Raw genomic sequence first — 21,523 nt, forward strand, 5'->3', positions numbered from 1 at the left:
CCTCACCTATGGTCATGAGCTTTGGGTTATGACCGAAAGGACAAGATCACGAGTACAAGCGACCGAAATGAGTTTCCTCCGCCGGGTGGCGGGTCTCTCCCTTAGAGATAGGGTGCGAAGCTCAAAGTAAAGCCGCTGCTCCTTCACATAGAGAGGAGTCAGATGAGATGGTTCGGGCATCTGGTCAGGATGCCACCCAAATGCCTCCCTAGGGAGGTGTTTCAGGCACGTCCGACCGGTAGGATGCCACGGGGAAGACCCAGGACACGTTGGGAAGACTATCTCTCCCGGCTGGCCTGGGAACGCCTCGGGATCTCCCGGGAGGAGCTGGACAAAGTGGCTGTGGAGAGGGAAGTCTGGGCTTCCCTGCTTAGGCTGCTGCCCCCGCAATCCGACCTCGGATAAGCGGAAGAAGATGGATGGATGGGTCTATCCCAATATATATCGATATCGTTTAATCAAAAATAGTATAATAATCGTTTGTGTGAGACGTAGTCATCTAATTTTCATGATTGGCCATGACACATGTGCATGTAATTGAATAAAAACAGATTAATGCTGACTTTAAGTTACATTGTTGCAAAGGCCTTTGTTTATTAGGCTTTGTTTATTATTATCTTCCCCCTTTGATAGCATTCATGAGGCCCTTGGCATGCATGAAAACTCACCAATTTTTGTTGATGCATCAGGTTCGGCGAAAATGTTAATGTTTTTCGTGGACCAAACACAAGTTTTAAAATTGACTCAACAGCACCCCATAACAAAAATAGCCCCTGCCACCAGATTCCCGGATCGTCACGAAAATCGATGGAGACGTCTATCATGAGAGGACGCACGTAAAAGTCTCAAAAGGCCGTATTTGAAAATAAACAGGAAGTCCGCCATCTTGGTTACCTTCGGCCATCATTTTTAGGCTGGAAACAGGGGTGGTACTTTAATGAACTCCTTCAAAAGACTTTGACCAAAATATGTATTATTTTCCACCAAAAATGATCAAAGTGGATTATTTCATGTGAAGTAGTTGGAGCCTTAAATAGGTCAATAATTCCTAACACCGTTGATTTAAATTTTTTTTTTTTTAGTTATTGCACTTAAAAAAAAACTAACATTATTGGTGATCCTAAGGGCAACCCAAGGTTTTAAAAATAAGTCAAACATTTATTTTTTACTTTCAACACTTTAAGTCTTTAATCGAGACCAGATTATTTGTTTGAATGTTTTTTGTTTGTTTTTTCCATGCCCCCCCCTTTTTTTTTAAGAAAACTTTGTTTTTTACACAGAAAACACAAAATAAGCAATATTTTCCTCAGAAATATTTCCAAGTGGAATATTTTATGTGAAGTAATTGAATAGGTCAAAAATTCACAACACGATTGATTTTAATTCATTATTATTTTTTAAGCAATGACAAAAGAAAAAGAAAGAAAGAAAATACATTTTGTGTTATTAGAGTCAATATCACCATGTTGATTTTAATATGTTTTTTAGCCAGTGCACTTTAAAAAAAACAACACAAAAATTATTGGGAATCCAAAGGGGCCAACTCAAGGTTTTAAAAATAAGTCAAACATTTATTTTTTACTTTCAACACTTTAAGTCTCTAGTCTAGACCAGATATTTTTTTTTAATGTTTATTATTTTTATTTTTTTCATGCCCCCTTTTTTTAAAGAAAACTTTGTTTTTTATACGGAAAACACAAAATAAGCATTATTTTCCCCAGAAATATTTCCAAGTGGAATATTTTATGTGAAGTAATTGAATGGGTCAAAAATTCATAACACGATTGATTTCAATTCATTATTATTTTTTAAGCAATGACAAAAGAAAAATAAAGAAAGAAATTACCTTTTGTGTTATTAGAGTCAATATCACAACATTGATTTTAATATTATTATTATTTTTTTTAGCTATTGCACTTTAAAAAAAAAACACAAAAAATATTGGGGATCGAAAGGGGCCAACTCAAGGTTTTAAAAATAAGTCAAACATTTATTTTTTACTTTCAACACTTTAAGTCTCTAGTCTAGACCATACTTGCCAAGAGACTCCCAAATTTCAGTGCCCCTCCCGAAAATCTACCGGGACAACCATTCTCCCGAATTTCTCCCGATTTCCACTCGGACAACTATATTGGGGGCGTGCCTTAAAGGCACTGCCTTTAGCGTCCTCTACAACCTGTCGTGACGTCCGCTTTTCCTCCATACAAACAGCGTGCCGGCTCAGTCATATAATATATGCGGCTGTAACACACACACAAGGTAATGCAACGCATACTTGGTCAACAGCCATACAGGTCACACTGAGGGTGGCCGTATAAACAACTTTAACACTGTTACAAATATGCGCCACACTGTGAACCCACACCAAACAAGAATGACAAACACATTTCGGGAGAACATCCGCACCGTAACACAACATAAACACAACAGAACAAATACCCAGAATCTCTTGCAGCACTAACTCTTCCGGGACACTACAATATACCGTATTTTTCTAAGTATAAGTCGCTCCGGAGTATAAGTCGCACCGGCCGAAAATGCACAATAAAGAAGGAAAAAAACATATATAAGTCGCACTGGAGTATAAGTCGCATTTTTGGGGGAAAGTTATTTGATGAAACCCAACACCAAAAATAGACATTTGAAAGGCAATTTAAAATAAATAAGGAATAGTGAACAACAGGCTGAATAAGTGTACGTTATATGAGGCATAAATAACCAACTGAGAACGTGCCTGGTATGTTAACGTAACATATTATGGTAAGAGTCATTCAAATAACTATAACATATAGAACATGCTATACGTTTACCAACCAATCTGTCACTCCTAATTGCTAAATCCGATGAAATCTTATACGTCTTGTCTCTTACGTGAATGAGATAAATAATATTATTTGATATTTAATGGTAATGTGTTAATAATTTCACACATAAGTCGCTCCTGAGTATAAATCGCACTCCCGCACTATGAAAAAAACTGCGACTTATAGTCCGAAAAATACGGTATACCCCCCACTACCACCAAACCCCGCCCACCTCAACGGCGCTCCCCTACCACCTCAACCCTCAACACCCCCCATCTCCCGAATTCGGAGGTCTCAAGGTTGGCAAGTATGGTCTAGACGAGGGGTGGGCAAACCTTTTGCCAGGAGGGCCACATTGGGTTCCAAGATTTGAAAGGGGGGCCGGGCCAGGAACAGATGGATGGAGTGTTTGTGTGAAATAATATAAATTACATGTTACGTGAGAGGATTTGGCCTACAAACATGTAACATATGCAGCAAGGCTCATTGTACTTTTTTTTTTCTTCAAATGCATTAATTTCATTTGATTAAGAATAAACACAGTAGAGAAATTCACAGTATACATTTGATTTACTTGAATTATTTACATTTGATTATCACAGAATAACAGCAAAGAAACTCACAGTTTCATCGGGAACAGTGTTGTTGATCTCCCTTTTTGCCAATGCATCAAAGTCTGGAGTGAGTTTGGTTGTGGCAATTCTCAGGATAGCTCCGAGATGCTGGTCAGTTAACCTGGATCTGTGACGGGATTTGTTGATGTTCATGACGCTGAATGTCTGCTCACAGACGTAGGTCGAGCCAAACAAAGTTAGCATCTTCTGTGCCGTCTTCCGGAGTTTTGGGAACATGGCTTCGTTGAGTGCAGCATAAAAGTCATTCAGTTTTAGAGAGTTGAACTTCTCCTTTAAGAGGGAGTCTGACTGAAGATCGATCAGTTCCAATTGCACCTCTTGTGGTGCATTTTCGGGGTCTTGTGACAGGGGACAGGACACCAGCTGAAGTGACGTTTCAATGATGTCAAAATCAGAGAACCGACGGCTAAATTCTCCGTGCAGGTCGTCAATTGATTGGCCTGTATTTCTTTGCGTTTCGTGTCACGTCTTTCTGTGGGGCAAGTGTGGAGAAATAAACAAAAGAATTGTTTGCAATTTGTCTGGAGAACAAAGTTAGCTTAGATTTGAAGGCTTGTACATGTTTGCACATGTCGTGCACAAACTGATCTTTCCCCTGTAGTTTAACATTCAGCTCATTCAAGTACAAAAATATGTCCACAGCAAACGCAAAATCACAAAGCCAGTTCTTGTCACTTAGCCCAGGAAATTCGGTGGATTTCCCCACTAACTCCAAAAACTCGCTGATCTCGTCTTGCAGGTCCCACACTCGTTGAAACACTTTGCCCAAACTTAACCAGCGGGCACAAGAGTGGTACAGCAAGTCGCGATGATCCGTATCAGTTTCTTCCAGGAACGTGATGAACTGACGATGCTGAAGTCCCTTTGCGCGTATAAAGTTGACTAGTTTTACCACTGGTTTCATGACGTGATCAAGCTGCAACATAGACTTACACAGTGATTCCTGATGGATGATGCAATGTAGGAAGATAACATCCTGGTCAGGGTTTTCCTCTTTCACTTTATCCTGGATTATTTTCAGCAGCCCAACATGTCTTCCAGTCAAATTTGGTGATCCATCCGTTGTGACATTGGCCAGTTTACTCCAAAGTAGCTTACGTCTTTCAATGGCAGCAGACACATGGTTGTACAGATCCTCTCCACGCGTTGTTCCCTTCAGAGACTCCATGGCCAAAAACTCTTCCGTTATTTCAAAATTGTCATTAATCCCACGGATAAAAATTAAGAGTTGAGCAGTGTCTTTTACATCGTTACTTTCATCCAGTGCTAGTGAATATAGCTTAAAGGACTCAGCCTTTTTGTTTATTTGGCTGGCTATATCTTCCTCAATCAGTTCCACACGGCGAGTCACAGTCCTGCGTGATAAACTGATCTTTTCAAACTTGCCTTGGCTCTCAGGACACAAAATACCTGCCGCCTCTACCATGCATTCTTTTAAAAACTTGCCTTCAGAGAAAGGCTTGCTAGCTTTGGCTACTTTGAATGACAGCAAAAGCTTACTTTGGTGGATGACCCTTGAATCGCAGTTTGTCGGTGAAAAAGATGTTGCTGAGCCTGTAAATTAGCCGCCAACCTCTGGGCCGTGGCTGTTCGCTCTTGCGTTGACTGGTTGCTGGCGTAGTTAGCATGCTTGGTAGCAAAGTGCCGGCTGATATTGTACTCTTTGTAAACCGCGACAGTTTCTTGGCATATCAGACACACAGCCTTTGATCGGACTTCAGTAAAAAAATATTTCGTTGTCCACTCTGCATTAAATACTCGGCACTCACCATACTTGCCAACCCTCCCGGATTTTCCGGGAGACTCCCGAATATCAGCGCCTCTCCCGAAAACCTCCCGGGACAAATTTTCTCCCGAAATTCAGGCGGACCTGAGTGACGTGTCGACAGCCTGTTTTCACGTCCGCTTTCCCACAATAAAACAGCGTGCCTGCCCAATGACGTTATAACTGTAAAATGATCAAGGGCGAGTTCTTGGTTTCTTATGTGGGTTTATTGTTAGGCAGTTTCATTAACGTCCTCCCAGCGCGACAACAACACAAAACAACAGCAGTCACGTTTTTGTCTACCGTAAAGCAGTTCGTCTGCCGAAAACAGCAATGTTGTGACTCTCTTAAACAGGGCAATACTGCCATCCACTGTATATGCATATGTGACAATAACATCTACGGCTTTTAAAGAGTGCACAACTGCGCACACAACAAGGAGACGAATCAGAATGCATCATCAGAGAGGGTGTTCAGCATGGTTAGAAAAATAGTGACAGAGAATAGAACAAGGATGGACAATTCAACCCTTAACTCAACAATGAGTAGATGAGTGTTATGTGTGTGTATATGTGTAAATAAATGAACACTGAAATTCAAGTATTTCTCTTATTTATATATATATATATATATATATATATATATATATATATATATATATATATATATATAATAAAATAAATACATATATATAGCTAGAATTCACTGAAAGTCAAGTATTTCTTATATATATATATATATATATGTATATATATATATATGTATATATATATATATATATATATATATATATATATATATATATATATATATATATATATATGAAATACTTGACTTGGTGAATTCTAGCTGTAAATATACTCCTCCCCTCTTAACCACGCCCCCCAACACCTCCCGAAATCGGAGGTCTCAAGGTTGGCAAGTATGGCACTCACTGTCCACTTTTCTTTGCTTTGATAAACTCATTTTTACAGAGGGGCTCACAGCAACATTCCCTCTAAGGTGCTCGCCTGCGCAATTGCGCACCGCTCACGCGTCCTCTGCGCACAGCAAATTAATGCAGCGCAGAAAATCAAAAATCCCATCTGAACTTTAAACAAAATAAACACATTACAATTTATTCTGTATGATTTTGCAATGCAACTCTGTGAGTGACAGGTGACAACAAGAGTGGCCCCAATGAATAAAACAATCTTTGTCAACACAGTTCAATTATCGTCTGTCGAGACACTTTACGGACAGGAATTCCATCAATCGCTTTATTGAGCAAAACTGTTTGTAACCACACCAAAAACATGAGTAAAAAAAACTTTTATCTATAAAAACTGGTAATTTTCTGCCATACAAATCAGGCTTAAACCAATTTTGTCATCCGTCGTTTCAACAGAAGCCGCTCGCTCTTTCACCTGCACCAACACAAGCACTCATGGCACTTAGCCAGTGCTGCGTTTATGGCCACACAAAAAGTCAGACAATCCCATACTTGCCAATCCTCCCGGATTTTCCGGGAGACTCCCGAAATTCAGTGCCTGTCCCGAAAACCTCCCGGGACAAATTTTCTCCCGAAAGTCTCCCGAAATTCAGCCTGTATTCACGTCCGCTTTCCCACAATATAAACAGCGTGCCTGCCCAAACACGTTATAACTGTAGAATGATCGAGGGCGAGTTCTTGGTTTCTTATGTGGGTTTATTGTTAGGCAGTTTCATTAACGTCCTCCCAGCGCGGTAACAACACACAACAACAGCAGTCATGTTTTATTCTACCGTAAAGCAGTTCGTCTGCCGTAAACAGCAATGTTGTTGTAGTATATTGAGTTGGAGGCAATAACCAGGCGAGGTGATGAAGTACGTCTCTTTACTGTAGACTTCAGAACAGACTCACACACTTGACGTCAGGTGCGCAACACCACGTAAATCGTTGGTCAACCAAAAAGTAACCCCAGTACGCTATAGCCAACATTCACCAGGAGATGGCAACAGACAAACATAGATCACTCTATTACATTCCTCCCCTTTTAGAAATGTAGAAGTTTCTCAAAATAAATAAACAACCCAACCAAAAAATGCAGCAGCTCAATTAAAAAACTGTACTTAAGCCACATTCTTTTTTTTTTTTTTTTAGTACTGAACTCTTAACCCTCATTTGTAAACAATAACATGCTTATTATACAAACAGTATTTGTACACCTTTAACACAGATTTTTATACTGTCTTCAGAGATTCCGTTTTTTTGGTGGTACTCGAAACCTTTCTGGGTACCTGCGAAAGGGTGTTCAGCATGGTTAAAAAAATAGTGACAGAGAATAGAACAAGGATGGACAATTCAACCCTTGACTCAACAATGAGTAGATGAGTGTTATGTGTGTGTGTGTGTGTGTGTGTGTGTGTATATGTGTAATGCTAATAAAAAGATGTATTTTACAGACAGAAAGTTACAGGAACTAAATGTAATCTCTGAAAGGGGTAACATTTCTTTTAAAGGCAGGATCCGCAGCCAGACATACAATACTAGCACATAGCTCATGAAAAACATGTTTTTTTGTTATTGTCATTGTAAGAAGGCAAAATCACTTATATCAGAAAATTATTTTAATAAAACATTTAAATTGTTATGATGTCAGGTTTGGGACAGGTGGGACGCTGGTGTGGCTACAATGTGCACGTCTGATGTTGCTCACATGGGCTCCACTGAATGCTCAGGGAGTTTGTGCGTTTGCTCACACACATTAAAAATTAGAGGGAACATTGGCTCACAGGACAAAGCTAAAGAGAAGAAGGGAGTAATATCCCACAGGCCAAAAAGGTCAATGAGCGCCATGTAGTGGGGAAACGCGGTATTATAGGGATATGGTGAAACGAACGAGGTTTACAGACGATAATAACATGAAATGTAATTTTATAATATAATTTAATGGGTGGCTCCTCCTTAATGATAGTCAAGCGCTGAAAACGCATATGGGAGGCAGAAGCCTTTAACATTGATAAGAGTTTTTTTCAATAATTTGGACAAGTGTACGGCCCGTGGGCCGTAGTTTGCCCATGTCTGATCTAGACCAGATAATTTTTTTTAATGTCTATTTTTTTTTTTTTCATGCCCCCCTTTTTTTTAAAGAAAACTTTGTTTTTATACAGAAAACACAAAATAAGCAATATTTTCCCCAGATATATTTCCAAGTGGAATATTTTATGTGAAGTAATTGAATGGGTCAAAAATTCATAACACGATTGATTTTAAATTATTATTATTTTTTAAGCAATGACAAAGGAAAAAGAAAGAAAGAAAATAAATTTTTTGTTATTAGAGTCAATATCACAACTTGTTGTTACATTTCACCTGTTTGCTCTTTTATTTCACTTTTTTCAGTTGTTTTTTTTAATAATATTTTTTTAATTTGCCGCGGGCCGTTAAAAACTTAGTCGCAGCTGGAAGAATGAGGAAAGGTGAAGGGGACCATGGCGATAGTTAGGATAGTGGCAGGGTGTGGACGGGGGTTAAGAGGCCATATGTCCAACCACTATTATCCAGGAGCAGATGGACAGCCTCACTTTGGCTCAGTGTTCACAGTGCTGAGGATTAACTCAGGTTTGACAGTTACCCCTAAAAACTGATCCTCGCCTCTCCTCAGGGATATTCAAGCAAGTACACATTATAATATAATCCTCACAAACTTGAGTGTGCTCTTGAGTATTATAGGAAAAGCACTAGTGGGAACTTCTCCTCATACTAATGTTTTCATCCTTCCTTCACCTTATAAGACGATGAAAATATCAAATACCGGTAGGTTACTCCTCTTAATCTGTCAACAGCTCTTTGTGCGTGTTTGAAAACCTGTGGCCATTAAATCCTCTTTCTTAAGATGTCGCGCAGTATGTACAGAACAGGTGAAACTCTCAAAGACCTTAAAGCAGGGGTGTCAAACTTGTTTTCATCGAGGGCCACATCGCAGTTATGGTTGCCCTCAGAGGGCCGCCTTTAACAATGAGTAATATATGAATATACATGTATATATATATATATATATATATATATATATATATATATATATATATATATATATATATATAATACATTAACAATATATTTTTTTAAATAAGCTGAAAAATAGTTTTTAAATTTTACTTTCAAAAATGGCAGCTCAGTCACCAGAATTTTACAGTAAAAGCAGTTGTTTTTTCAGCATATAAAAATGGAATAAATAGAATGGAATGGAGAAACAATACCACTGTTTTTAGCAGCAAAATTCAAGCAATATAGTTGCCAGTTTTTTGTTTTTTTTACCGTAAAATCTTATTTTAATGTTTTTTTTGTTAGTTTTTTAATGTTTTAGTGTCTTACTGTATATGGAAAAAAACAGTACCAAAGTTGATTTTACGGTAAAAAATAAACTACGTACAATCTATTGTCAATTTTGCAGTCTACAATTTGATTGATAATTTGTTTAGAAATCATAAGTCAAGCAGATAATTAAGTACAGTATTTATCTTTATTTTTAACAAAAAATATTTTTGGAATACTGTCATATTTTGATTTTGATAATATTTAATTTTAAAAGATATGCAATTGCTTGCAGTCCATGATTTTTAATGTCAAAAGGGAAATAAAACAAATATATTTAGTAGGAAAAGATTAAGCATTTTATTAACGCATATTATTTCCAGGCTTTCGCGGGCCACATAAAATAATGTGGCGGGCCAGATTTGGCCCCCAGGCCTTGAGTGTGACACCTGTGCCTTGAAGCCTTTTGTATCCCATGTAAGTGTGTGTCATACTATAAGGCTTAAAAAATGCACATCCAATGTCTTAAAACAGTGGCTCTCAAAACGTTTTTCACTTAGTACCGCCCCAGAAAACACTTGGCTCTCAAACTACTAAAATAATGACCAACATGAAAATACAGTACCGTAGTAGGTCTAAGTATTCATTAAAAACAAGGCAGAGGTTTCATTTAACAAGTATTTTTATATTTTTCGGCCACTGTAACATTACACAGTTTGAACAGTAACACTGTGTTTTAATATTTAATTGCGTGATTCTTCGGCGTACCACTAGATGGAGCCGCATACCACAGTTTGAGAATCACTGTCTTAGAACTAGAGTAGTACTTCAAGATACGAGTTTAATTGAATCTGTGACGGAGAAAAACCTGTATTGCGAAACCTATTAAAATTACCGTATTTTTAAACTATAAACTGTGAACCCTGCGGCTAATCTATGGATTTTTCTACGCTAACGGCTAAATTATGGAATTGATTAAGCAAAGAAATCCAACAATTTACCAAAATGATCCAGTTTAAAAAAAACAGTTCAAACACAAACGTGTTTACAAAGTACAAGGAAGAAGAATCCTGATAAACATCTCAAACCTTACTGAAAAAGGAGAAAATCTCATTAATCTCATAAAAGACGAATAAAGACATTGATGACTTTTGTTTTGTTTGATCCGTTTGGAAACAATTAAGGTATGTAAATAAACATTTGCAAAATATTTCTGTGTGAATAACTCATTTCACAACGTATATATCTGCGACTTATAGTCCGGTGCAGCTAATATATGAAAAAATGTATTCTACAATTTAGTGGGTGCGGCTTATAGTCCCTAAAATACGGTAGGAGAAATTAACTTGATTGATTCTTGCCTCACCCCCAAAACGATTGTACCGATACTTAATTGATAAAAAAAAAAATACATCAAAAATCGATTTAATTTTTATTTTTTTCAATCTGTCCTGTCCAGCCACTCAAACAAATCATATTTTTGATGTAGATGATTATATCTGCTGTACAGATATACTTTTTTTTTTTTTTTTTTTTAATAAATGTTAGCTACTTCTCTTGTTTTTATTTGTATTTGACTTTAATAAATGTTTGGGAAGCATTTTATTAAACAAAAACAGTTTTCTTTTACATAATATAGAAATTGACCATAGCTGTTTATCTATTTTATGGAGGATTATAATTTAATCATAGAACTGGCAACCAATGTTAGAAAAAAAAAAGTATTGATTTTGAATCAAGAATCGATTCTGAATCGAATAGTTACCCCCAAGAATCGAATTGAATCACGTGGTTCCCAAAGATTCACAGCCCTAGTAAATAATACAACAATCAATGAGAATTTTACCACTTTTTTCTAAAACTAAGATCAAGGGTCCACAAAAACCTGCACTTTGCCCTTTTTCACGGCAAAGTAGAGATGTATTAAAACTGACGTTGACGTGGAAATGTGCGCTGCCTGACTTCATAGCTGTCGTACGTACATTTCTACTGCTGGGTAACAGTTCACATAAAAAAGTGCCAACTTTTACTCCTCAGACTGACTGATGTGCTCATCAGAGGGCACACATTTAACGTTTCCCCCAATGCTTCTTATTCATATTAATATTTGTGAGGACATATATTGATCATTTCTCCACTTATTGTTGTCAAAATCCTGTGACTCCTTGGTTGTGTCAGGCGGACAGCAGCAGCGTGTAGTCGAGGATGTGTCACCTATTCGGCTACTTCTACAAGAAGCTCTCCTGTATTTTATTAATAAATTGAGTAATCAAACAAGAGTCAAAATCTTTCGTATCCATTTTCGTCCAAAGTTTCATTCCCGCCTGCGTTCAGTTTCTCTGAGACACAGCAACGACAGGCTGACAATCGCTCTGTCGTTCACTCGAAACACGAGAAAGAAGTACCTGCTACTGACTTGTGATTGGTCAGACTGTGCAGAGCTCAATAACATGGTTACTTTCAATATGATTTGCATATTGTTGCGTGACCAGTCTTCCTTTCAGGCAATAAAACACACTGGTCAATCCCAAGTTCTTTTGGATGACATCCCATGGACAAAGATAAGACTTTCTGGAGGAAAGTTCTGTGGTCAGATGAAACAAAAATTGAGCTGTTTGGCCACAATACCCAGCAATATGTTTGGAGGTGAAAAGGTGAGGCCTTTAATCCCAGGAGCACCATTCCTACCGTCGTGCATGGTGGTGGTAGTGGTATTATGCTCTGGGCCTGTTTTGCTGCCAATGGAACTGGTGCTTTACAGAGCGTAAATGGGACAATGAAAATGGAGGATTACCTCCAAATTCTTCAGGACAACCTAAAATCATCAGCCCGGAGGTTGGGTCTTGGGCGCAGTTGGGTGTTCCAACAGGACAATGATCCCAAACACACGTCAAAAGTTGTAAAGGAATGGCTAAATCAGGCTCGAATTAAGGTTTTAGAATGGCCTTTCCAAAGTCCTGACTTAAACGTGTGGACAATGCTGAAGAAACAAGTCCATGTCAGAAAACCAACAAATTTAGCTGAACTGCACCAATTTTGTCAAGAGGAGTGGTCAAAAATTCAACAAGAAGCTTGAGGATGGCTACCAAAAGCGCCTTATTGCAGTGAAACTTGCCAAGGGACGTGTAACCAAATATTAACATTGCTGTATGTATACTTTTGACCCAGCAGATTTGGTCACATTTTCAGTAGACCCATAATAAATTCATAAAAGAACCAAACTTCATGAATGTTTTTTGTGACCAACAAGTATGTGCTCCAATCACTCTATCACAAAAAAATAAGAGTTGTAGAAATTATTGGAAACTCAAGACAGCCATGACATTATGTTCTTTACAAGTGTATGTAAACTTTTGACCACAACTGTATACAGTATGTTGAGTAAAAGAGACCATCGAGACAAAATAGTACTTGGCCAAGTTTTACTAAAGCTTTAGGAGACCAGCCCTTGCAACCCTAGCATCACCAAGAGAGGTCTGAAAGTAAGACAAAAGAAGTTAACTCTTATAGTGAGAAGGCAGAGAGGGACGCACCTGCTGATAAGAAGAGGGACCGTGTCGTTCACGGAACGGAACTGGCTCCAACCTCCCTTTTGAGGAGTGATTAATCATGTTCGTACAGACAAATATATGGAAATCAATAACAGATTGTAAGGCAACGGAAGTGGTTAGAGTGTCCGCCCTGAGATCGGTAGGTTGTGAGTTCAAACCCCGGCCGAGTCATACCAAAGACTATAAAAATGGGACCCATTACCTCCCTGCTTGGCACTCAGCATCAAGGGTTGGAATTGGGGGTTAAATCACCAAAAATGATTCCCGGGCGCGGCACCGCTGCTGCCCACTGCTCCCCTCACCTCCCAGGGGGTGAACAAAGGGATGGGTCAAATGCAGAGGACAAATTTCACCACACCTAGTGTGTGTGTGTGTGTGTGTTACAATCATTGGTACTTTAACTTAACTTAAGTATACTGGCCGCACAAACATCTTCAGAGTGGACAAGTACCAGTAGCATGATCACACAATACAATGTTATACTAAAGCATCAAAGTATATAGAAAATATAGATGCATTCTCAACAATATGTAAAAGCGGGCATGGTCTGGGCGTTGCCTATCCACGCGCACGTCTTTGGCGGGTTCCAAGTAGATTGCGATGTAACAAAGAAATGTGCTTGGATTTGTGCGTACATTTGAATTTCTACTTTGCGTACACCATTTTCTGGATTTGATCGTACGTCCTAATTTAGTAAGAAAGACACGCAACTGTTTGTACTTGAGGGCCCGGGTCTTCACCAGTTCAATGCAGTTAGACTAACTGACACTGTAGCGTGTTTTTGAAGAGCATTTTGTCACGATTGTAAAAAAAAAAAAAAAAAACTTTGATCGAAACATGCCTACTTGACACCTATTGTTCCTGGCAGTTTGTGGTTTTCTTGGTCTTGGTCTCTCACAGTGACATTGTTTCATCATTTGCTTACTTTGCACAGTTCTAGCGTTACTCCAGTAGAATGTCACACGTTCTGGATGACACCCCAAACATGCCATTATTAAAATAAAATAAGACCTAAAATAATCCAAAAGTGTGTCCTGTCATTCGTGTGTGTGTGTGTAGGCTCCAATCTTGCCCTAAGCAAGTCCTTCTCAAATGTTGCGTCGGGCCCTCCTGGCGGGACGCATGGTTTATCAGTATCATGCTTCAAACCCCGCTTCAAAAAGCTTTGTCCTGCAAAACGTGCTCATTGTAGCCATTAATCCTGTCTTCCTCATTTTGATTAAACTTGTTTGTTTTTTATTTGCACAAATTGTTTTGTCAATTTTTGTCTGTAGGTTAAAGTTTTTTATACATTGTGCTCCTGAGTTAATGTAGTTTTGAATGTATTATTATTTATTGTTTAATTTTATTTTTTAATATTGAATGGGAAAGAGAACAACTACAACAGTACAAGCAAATATTGATATGACGCCACTAGGGTGGTATACCGGTATTAGTATCAGAATCAGATCAGAATCAGAAATACTTTATTAATCCCCGAGGGGAAATTAAAATTTTCAGTATATAGTACTGCGATACTAATTAATCATATTCGGTACTATACCGCCTCTAAGACGTCGTCCCCACGCCCGCCATCGTCCCGTCGTGCCATCGCTGGTTTTACCAGCAGAGGAGCATAATCAGCAGCGCACACACACGGAGTACTTACAAGCAGACACAGTGTGTAGACAGAAAAGGGAGAACAGATGCATTTTGGCTTGAAAAAATAGGATAAAGGTGAAGTTAGAACACTGAAACGCCCTCAGGAAGAGGTGCTTTAAGACATGGCTAGCTAGCTAGCGGCTAAAGTCCATCGGCAGTCGGCAGTGTTTTAGTTACTTCTACATCACTAATCCTCGTCTCCATGGCGACAAATAAAGTAAGTTTCTTACAAATATCATCCCTGCAGGACGAGGAATAGCTAAACATGCTTCACTACACACCGTAGCGCACCGGCGTCAAAATGTAAACAAACGCCATTGGTGTTTGTTTACATCCACTGTAATGATATCAAGTACAAGAGCGTATCTAGTCGATACTACTATGGTTACATCGATATTTTTTGGCATCACAAGATCTTCTTTCGTTTAAAATCATATTATGTTTATAAACTCAGGAAATATGTACCTGGACACATGAGGACTTAATATGACCAATGTATGATCCTGTAACTACTTGGTATCGGATTGATACTCAAATTTGTGGTATCATCCAAAACTAATGTAAAGTATCCAAACAACAGAATAATAAGTGATTATTACATTTTAACAGAAGTGTAGATAGAACATGTTAAAAGAGAAAATAAGCAGATATTAACAGTAAATGAACAAGTAGATTAATAATTAATTTGCTACCACTTGTCCTTAATAATGTTGACAAAATACTAGAATGGAAGATGACACGATATGTTACTGCATACGTCAGCAGCTAAATTAGGAGCCTTTGTTTGTTTACTTACTACTAAAGGACAAGTTGTCTAGTATGTTTACTATTTTATTTAAGGACAAACTTGCAATAAGAAACATATGTTTAATGTACCCTAAGATTTTTTGTTAAAATAAAGCCAATTTTTTTGTGGTCCCCTTTATTTAGAAAAGTATCGAAAAGTATCGAAATACATTTTGGTACCCATACCGGTACCAAAATATTGGTATCGGGACAACACTAGAAGCCACAGACAACTGCACTTCCGAATGGCCTCAACATGGTGCAGAAATACATAAAAACAAACAAAAGGCTCATCAATCAACCACAATCCAACCACGTCTCAATCGGAGCCCAGCTGGAGCTCAGTCTCCTTTACATATTTTAGGAAACCACCCCATACTTCCCTAAGTTTCACAGAACAACCGTTCAATGTCAGCCTGATCGTTTCCAGTTTGTGAAAATAAAGAACATCTTTAATCCAGCGGGCGTGGAAAGGGGGCGCTGTTACCTTCCAAGACTAAAAAAAACGCATATTATTTATAAACTGATCTGTAGTTGTCTTTAATGTTAATAAAGATACAATGCTATGCAGAGGCTTACGCTGAACAATTTTAGACAAATGATACTATTTATAGTTGAGCTCGGGGGGGGCACAAACTGTTTTCTTCTTCCTGGGGAGGGCGTGACGGAAAAAAATGGAGAAGCACTGCCCTGGACGAGACTTGAGATTGTCGTGCCTCTCTTTCCTCAGGTGTGTGTGTGAACTGTGAGGGCAACACCCAGGGGTTCAACTGTGAGGAGTGCAAGCCTGATCATTACCGCAGCCCCGGCACTCCATTGACTGAAGCCTGTGTCCCATGTCCCTGCTCCAACGCCTCCTCTACTGGCGCCTGTCACACGGGTGAGTCCATGACCCGACACACACATTGGCATCAGGCATCCTCATCACGTGTCGTAAGCAGGTTGTACCTCACTTCATGGAAGTGTGCCTCACTTTGTACGTCATTCACATGTAGGGATGTGTTCCGAATCTGGTACTTTTTTGGCATCGTCCTACCAGGCACCGATTCACGTAAAACCCAGTATTGACAGTCAAAGTTACATGTAATGTGAGATATGACATCAGATGTGTAAGTGGGACAGTATTGAAAGTCAAAATTGCATCAGATGTGAGATGGTATCACATGTGTAAGTGGGACAGTATTGACAGTCAAAGTTGCATCAGATGTGAGAGATGACATCAAAGGTGTAAGTGGGACAGTATTGACAGTCAAAGTTGCATCAGATGTGAGAAATTACATCAGATGTGTAAGTGGGACAGTATTGACAGTCACAATTGCATCAGATGTGAGAGATGACATCAGATGTGTAAGTGGGACAGTACTGACAGTCAAAGTTGCATCAGACATTAGAGATGACATCAAAGGTGTAAGTGGGACAGTATTGACAATCAAAGTTGCATCAGATGTGAGAGATGACATCAGATGTGTAAGTGGGACAGTATTGACAGTCAAAGTTGCATCAGATGTGAGAGATGACATCAGATGTGTAAATGGGACAGTATTGACAATCAAAGTTGCATCAGACATTAGAGATGACATCAGATGTGTAAGTGGGACAATTGACAGTCAAAGTTGCATATAATGTGAGAGATGACATCAGATGTGTAAGTGGGACAGTATTCACAGTCAAAGTTGCATCAGATGTGTAAGTGGGACAGTATTGACAGTCAAAGTTGCATCAGACGTGAGAGATAACATCAGATGTGTAATTGGGACAGTATTGACAATCAAAATTGCCTAAGATGTGAGAGAGGACATCAGATGTGTAAGTGGGACAGTATTGACTATCAAAGTTGCCTAAGATGTGAGAGAGGACATCAGATGTGTAAGTGGGACAGTATTGACAATCAAAGTTGCCTAAGATGTGAGAGAGGACATCAGATGTGTAAGTGGGACAGTATTGACTATCAAAGTTGCATCAGACATTAGCGATGACATCAGATGTGTAAGTGGGACAGTATTGACAGTCAAAGTTGCATATAATGTGAGCGATGACATCAGATGTGTAAGTGGGACAGTATTGACAGTCAAAGTTGCATCAGATGTGAGAGATGACATCAGATGTGTAAGTGGGACAATTGACAGTCAAAGTTGCATATAATGTGAGAGATGACATCAGATGTGTAAGTGAGACAGTATTGACAGTCAAAGTTGCATCAGATGTGTAAGTGGGACAGTATTGACAGTCAAAGTTGCATCAGACATTAGAGATGACATCAGATATGTAAGTGGGACAGTATTGACAGTCAAAGTTGCATCAGATGTGAGAGATGACATCAGATGTGTAAGTGGGACAGTATTGACAGTCAAAGTTGCATATAATGTGAGAGATGACATCAGATGTGTAAGTAGGGCAGTATTGACAGTCAAAGTTGCATCAGATGTGTAAGTGGGACAGTATTGACAGTCAAAGTTGCATCAGACGTGAGAGATAACATCAGATGTCTAAGTGGGACAGTATTGACAATCAAAGTTGCCTAAGATGTGAGAGAGGACATCAGATGTGTAAGTGGGACAGTGTTGACCATCAAAGTTGCATCAGACATTAGAGATGACATCAGATGTGTAAGTGGGACAGTATTGACAGTCAAAGTTGCATATAATGTGCGCGATGACATCAGATGTGTAAGTGGGACAGTATTGACAGTCAAAGTTGCATCAGATGTGAGAGATGACATCAGATGTGTAAATGGGACAGTATTGACAATCAAAGTTGCATCAGACATTAGAGATGACATCAGATATGTAAGTGGGACAGTATTGACAGTCAAAGTTGCATCAGATGTGAGAGATGACATCAGATGTGTAAGTGGGACAGTATTGACAGTCAAAGTTGCATCAGATGTGTAAGTGGGACATTATTGACAGTCAAAGTTGCATCAGATGTGAGAGATGACATCAGATGTGTAAGTGGGACAGTATTGACAATCAAAGTTGCATCAGACATTAGAGATGACATCAGATATGTAAGTGGGACAGTATTGACAGTCAAAGTTGCATCAGATGTGAGAGATGACAGATGTGTAAGTGGGACAGTATTGACAGTCAAAGTTGCAGCAGACGTGAGAGATGACATCAGATGTGTAAGTGGGACAGTATTGACAGTCAAAGTTGCATCAGACATTAGAGATGACATCAGATATGTAAGTGGGACAGTATTGACAGTCAAAGTTGCATCAGATGTGAGAGATGACATCAGATTTGTAAGTGGGACAGTATTAACAGTCAAAGTTGAAGCAGACGTGAGAGATGACATCAGATGTGTAAGTGGGACAGTATTGACAGTCAAAGTTGCATCAGACATTAGAGATGACATCAGATATGTAAGTGGGACAGTATTGACAGTCAAAGTTGCATCAGATGTGAGAGATGACAGATGTGTAAGTGGGACAGTATTGACAATCAAAGTTGAATCAGACGTTAGAGATGACATCAGATATGTAAGTGGGACAGTATTGACAGTCAAAGTTGCATCAGATGTGTAAGTGGGACAGTATTGACAGTCAAAGTTGCATCAGGTGTGAGAGATGTGGGACAGTCAGAGTTGCTTTGAATTAGAGGTTCATAGAAGATTCCACATGAAGTGCTTGGTGTTATCTTTGACCCCACTTGTAGAAGAGCGGGGTAGTGATACAAAAACTGCAATTTCTTAACATGAATGAAAAAATGAATACAAATGCAAATGACCTCATGTCATGTTTTATGAAGAATACCTGGAATATGAATATATTACAACCTTTTATTTCAAAGATTTTTTAAAACATTGTTTTAACTTTATATCAAAGATAGACTGGAAATTGATCTCAAGATTTAAGCAATGAAAAATTATTTAAAAAAAATGACAATAATATATGACTTATTTTTAAGACAGACCTTTCCGAGTCCCAGTAACCACACCCAAGGAGAGCCCTAAGGGTTAGAAAATATAAATATATTATTTCATAATATATTAAAAATATGAAAATGGCCCCTGCATGCCTTAATTGTTTTTTTAGTGTGCAACCCTCAGTGGATAAAGTGAGGACACCCCCACTCTACTCCAAATGGTTCTTGGACAGCTTTACATTTACTCTGGGTATCCTTTTAGGAATTGTCTAAGGGTGTAACGGTACCTGTATTTGTATTGAACCGTTTCGGTACGGGGGTTTCGGTTCGGTTCGGTTCGGAGGTTTACCAAACGAGTTTCCACACGGACATATTAAGTAGCGTACCGCACGTTGTGTAAACAATACACAACACATGGCATGCTAGCAACGACCGGGCTACTACAACATGTAAAAGCCAGAGCTGGAAGACCCTCCTGCCTCGTTAAGATCTCCCGTTTGGGAACATTTCGACTTTGCGGTGCGATACAACAATAGACGACGAGTGGCGGACAAAGCGAAAGCGGTTTGCCGACATTGTTCAGCAGCGGTAGGGTATGCTTCTGCCAACACGTCAAACACGCTAACCCATTTGAAGCTGCACCACCCCCAAGTCAACATCGCTTCAACCAAGAGAAAGATGAACAAACAGCTCCCCACCGCATTCAAGCAGCCTCTCCTCGGCGAGTCAGGCAGGGCTAAAGCAATAACAAATGTTTTTATATCTGATCTTCAGAAATTATTCCACGCCTTTATCTCGACTCGACCCTGTACGTAGGCATTAGCCAGGCCTCCCTCGCCCGCCTGCGTGATTATGTGCATGAGTGTAAGTATGCATATGTACTTGTATATGTACAGAATGTGTATATGTGTTTGTACAATGAATGTATATGTACAGTATGTGTATGTGTATGTTTGTATATTGAATGTGCGTGTGGATGTACGAACATTAGGTAGGGAAGACCGCCCCCGCCCGCCTGCAGCTTGTGCAGAACTCTGCTGCTCGCCTGCTAACACAGACCCGCAGGTGTGAGCACATCACCCCTATACTAGCGTCCCTTCACTGGCTCCCTGTGCGTTACACAATCAATTTTAAACTCCTACTATTTGTCTAAACAACCTCGCTCCAACTTATGTCTCAGACCTCCTTCAGCCTTACTGCCTCCCCTCCCCCCGATGCCTAAGATCAGCCAATCAGCTGCTATTGACGGTCCCTGACACAAGGCTGAAGCTTAGAGGTGACAGAGCTTTCGCCGCTGCTGCTCCCAAGCTCTGGAACGACTTACCTTTGAGTGTTAGACAGGCCTTTTCTCTTCCTGTTTTTTTTTCAAGTTCAAGAAAAAGTTATGTTTTTTTTACTGGTGCACAAAATGAACCGTGCATGAACATCACCTTGTTCAAAGAACAAAACCAAAACAGTGCATAAACTCACAACAAATTACACACCTTACACACATTACCATGAATTGATTAACATGGACCCCGACTTAAACAAGTTAAAAAACTTATTCGGGTGTTACCATTTAGGGGTCAATTGTACGGAATATGTTTCATATAATGTATGCATATAATGTATTCTCTTGCTTTGCAATCTGCTAGTAAAAGTTTCAATCGATCAATCAAACAACCTGCAAATCAGATGGAAAATTAGAGGGAACATTGTTTGGGGGTATCCATAATACGCCGATAGGGAGAAGTTTTTATTTACATGATAAGTCGGATGTGTCTTTACCTCCGTGGCGGAGGCTCTGCCGAACCCCTAGGGTTCGATCGAACCCAGGTTAAGAACCACTGGGTTAGGGTTAGGGCGAGGGTTAGAGTTATAATAAGGCCATGCCGAATAAGGCATTAATAAGTACTTAATAATGACTAGTTAAGAGCCAATATGTTACTAATTTGCATGTTAATAAGCAGCTAATTAATGGTGAATATGTCCCCCATACTAAAGTGTTACCATGTTTTTTTCAGTTTGTTCAAAGAACAAAACCAACACAGTGCATAAACTCAACAAATTACACACCTGCAAATCAGTCTGACTTCTGCTGTTGCCGTATCCGTAATACGCCGATAGGGAGAAGTTTTTATTTACACGATGAGTCGGGTGTGTTTTGACCTTACGCCGAACTCCTGAGGCCGACTCAACTAGGGGTTCGATCGAACC

General features: G+C 39.2%; 2 protein-coding genes across 2 annotated transcripts in view; one reads left to right on the forward strand and one right to left on the reverse strand.

Annotated features, from left to right (window-relative positions):
* LOC133619482 (multiple epidermal growth factor-like domains protein 9) overlaps window positions 1–21,523 on the forward strand; it is a 126,901-nt gene that overhangs the window by 86,041 nt on the left and 19,337 nt on the right. The window contains exon 4 of the mRNA XM_061980530.1: window positions 16,189–16,338. Within this exon, the coding sequence (XP_061836514.1) occupies window positions 16,189–16,338 (150 nt within the window). The remainder of the gene's footprint in view (window positions 1–16,188; window positions 16,339–21,523) is intronic.
* LOC140679652 (general transcription factor II-I repeat domain-containing protein 2-like) lies at window positions 3,401–4,865 on the reverse strand. The gene is made up of 2 exons (XM_072915498.1): window positions 3,906–4,865; window positions 3,401–3,802 (listed from the first exon to the last, which is right to left on the reverse strand). The coding sequence occupies exons 1-2, from the start codon at window positions 4,863–4,865 to the stop codon at window positions 3,401–3,403; spliced, it is 1,362 nt and encodes a 453-aa protein (XP_072771599.1).

This window comes from Nerophis lumbriciformis, linkage group LG20 (genome assembly GCF_033978685.3).
Source record: "Nerophis lumbriciformis linkage group LG20, RoL_Nlum_v2.1, whole genome shotgun sequence".
NCBI classification, from domain to species: Eukaryota; Metazoa; Chordata; class Actinopteri; order Syngnathiformes; family Syngnathidae; genus Nerophis; species Nerophis lumbriciformis.

Coding starts and splice junctions, on each gene's coding strand:
- LOC140679652 (XM_072915498.1), bottom strand. CDS start 4,865: ATGGTAGAGGCGGCAGGTATTTTGTGTCCTGAGAGCCAAGGCAAGTTT. Junction 3,803..3,905: donor CACTTGCCCCACAGAAAGAC/GTGACACGAAAC, acceptor ACGTCACTTCAG/CTGGTGTCCTGTCCCCTGTC.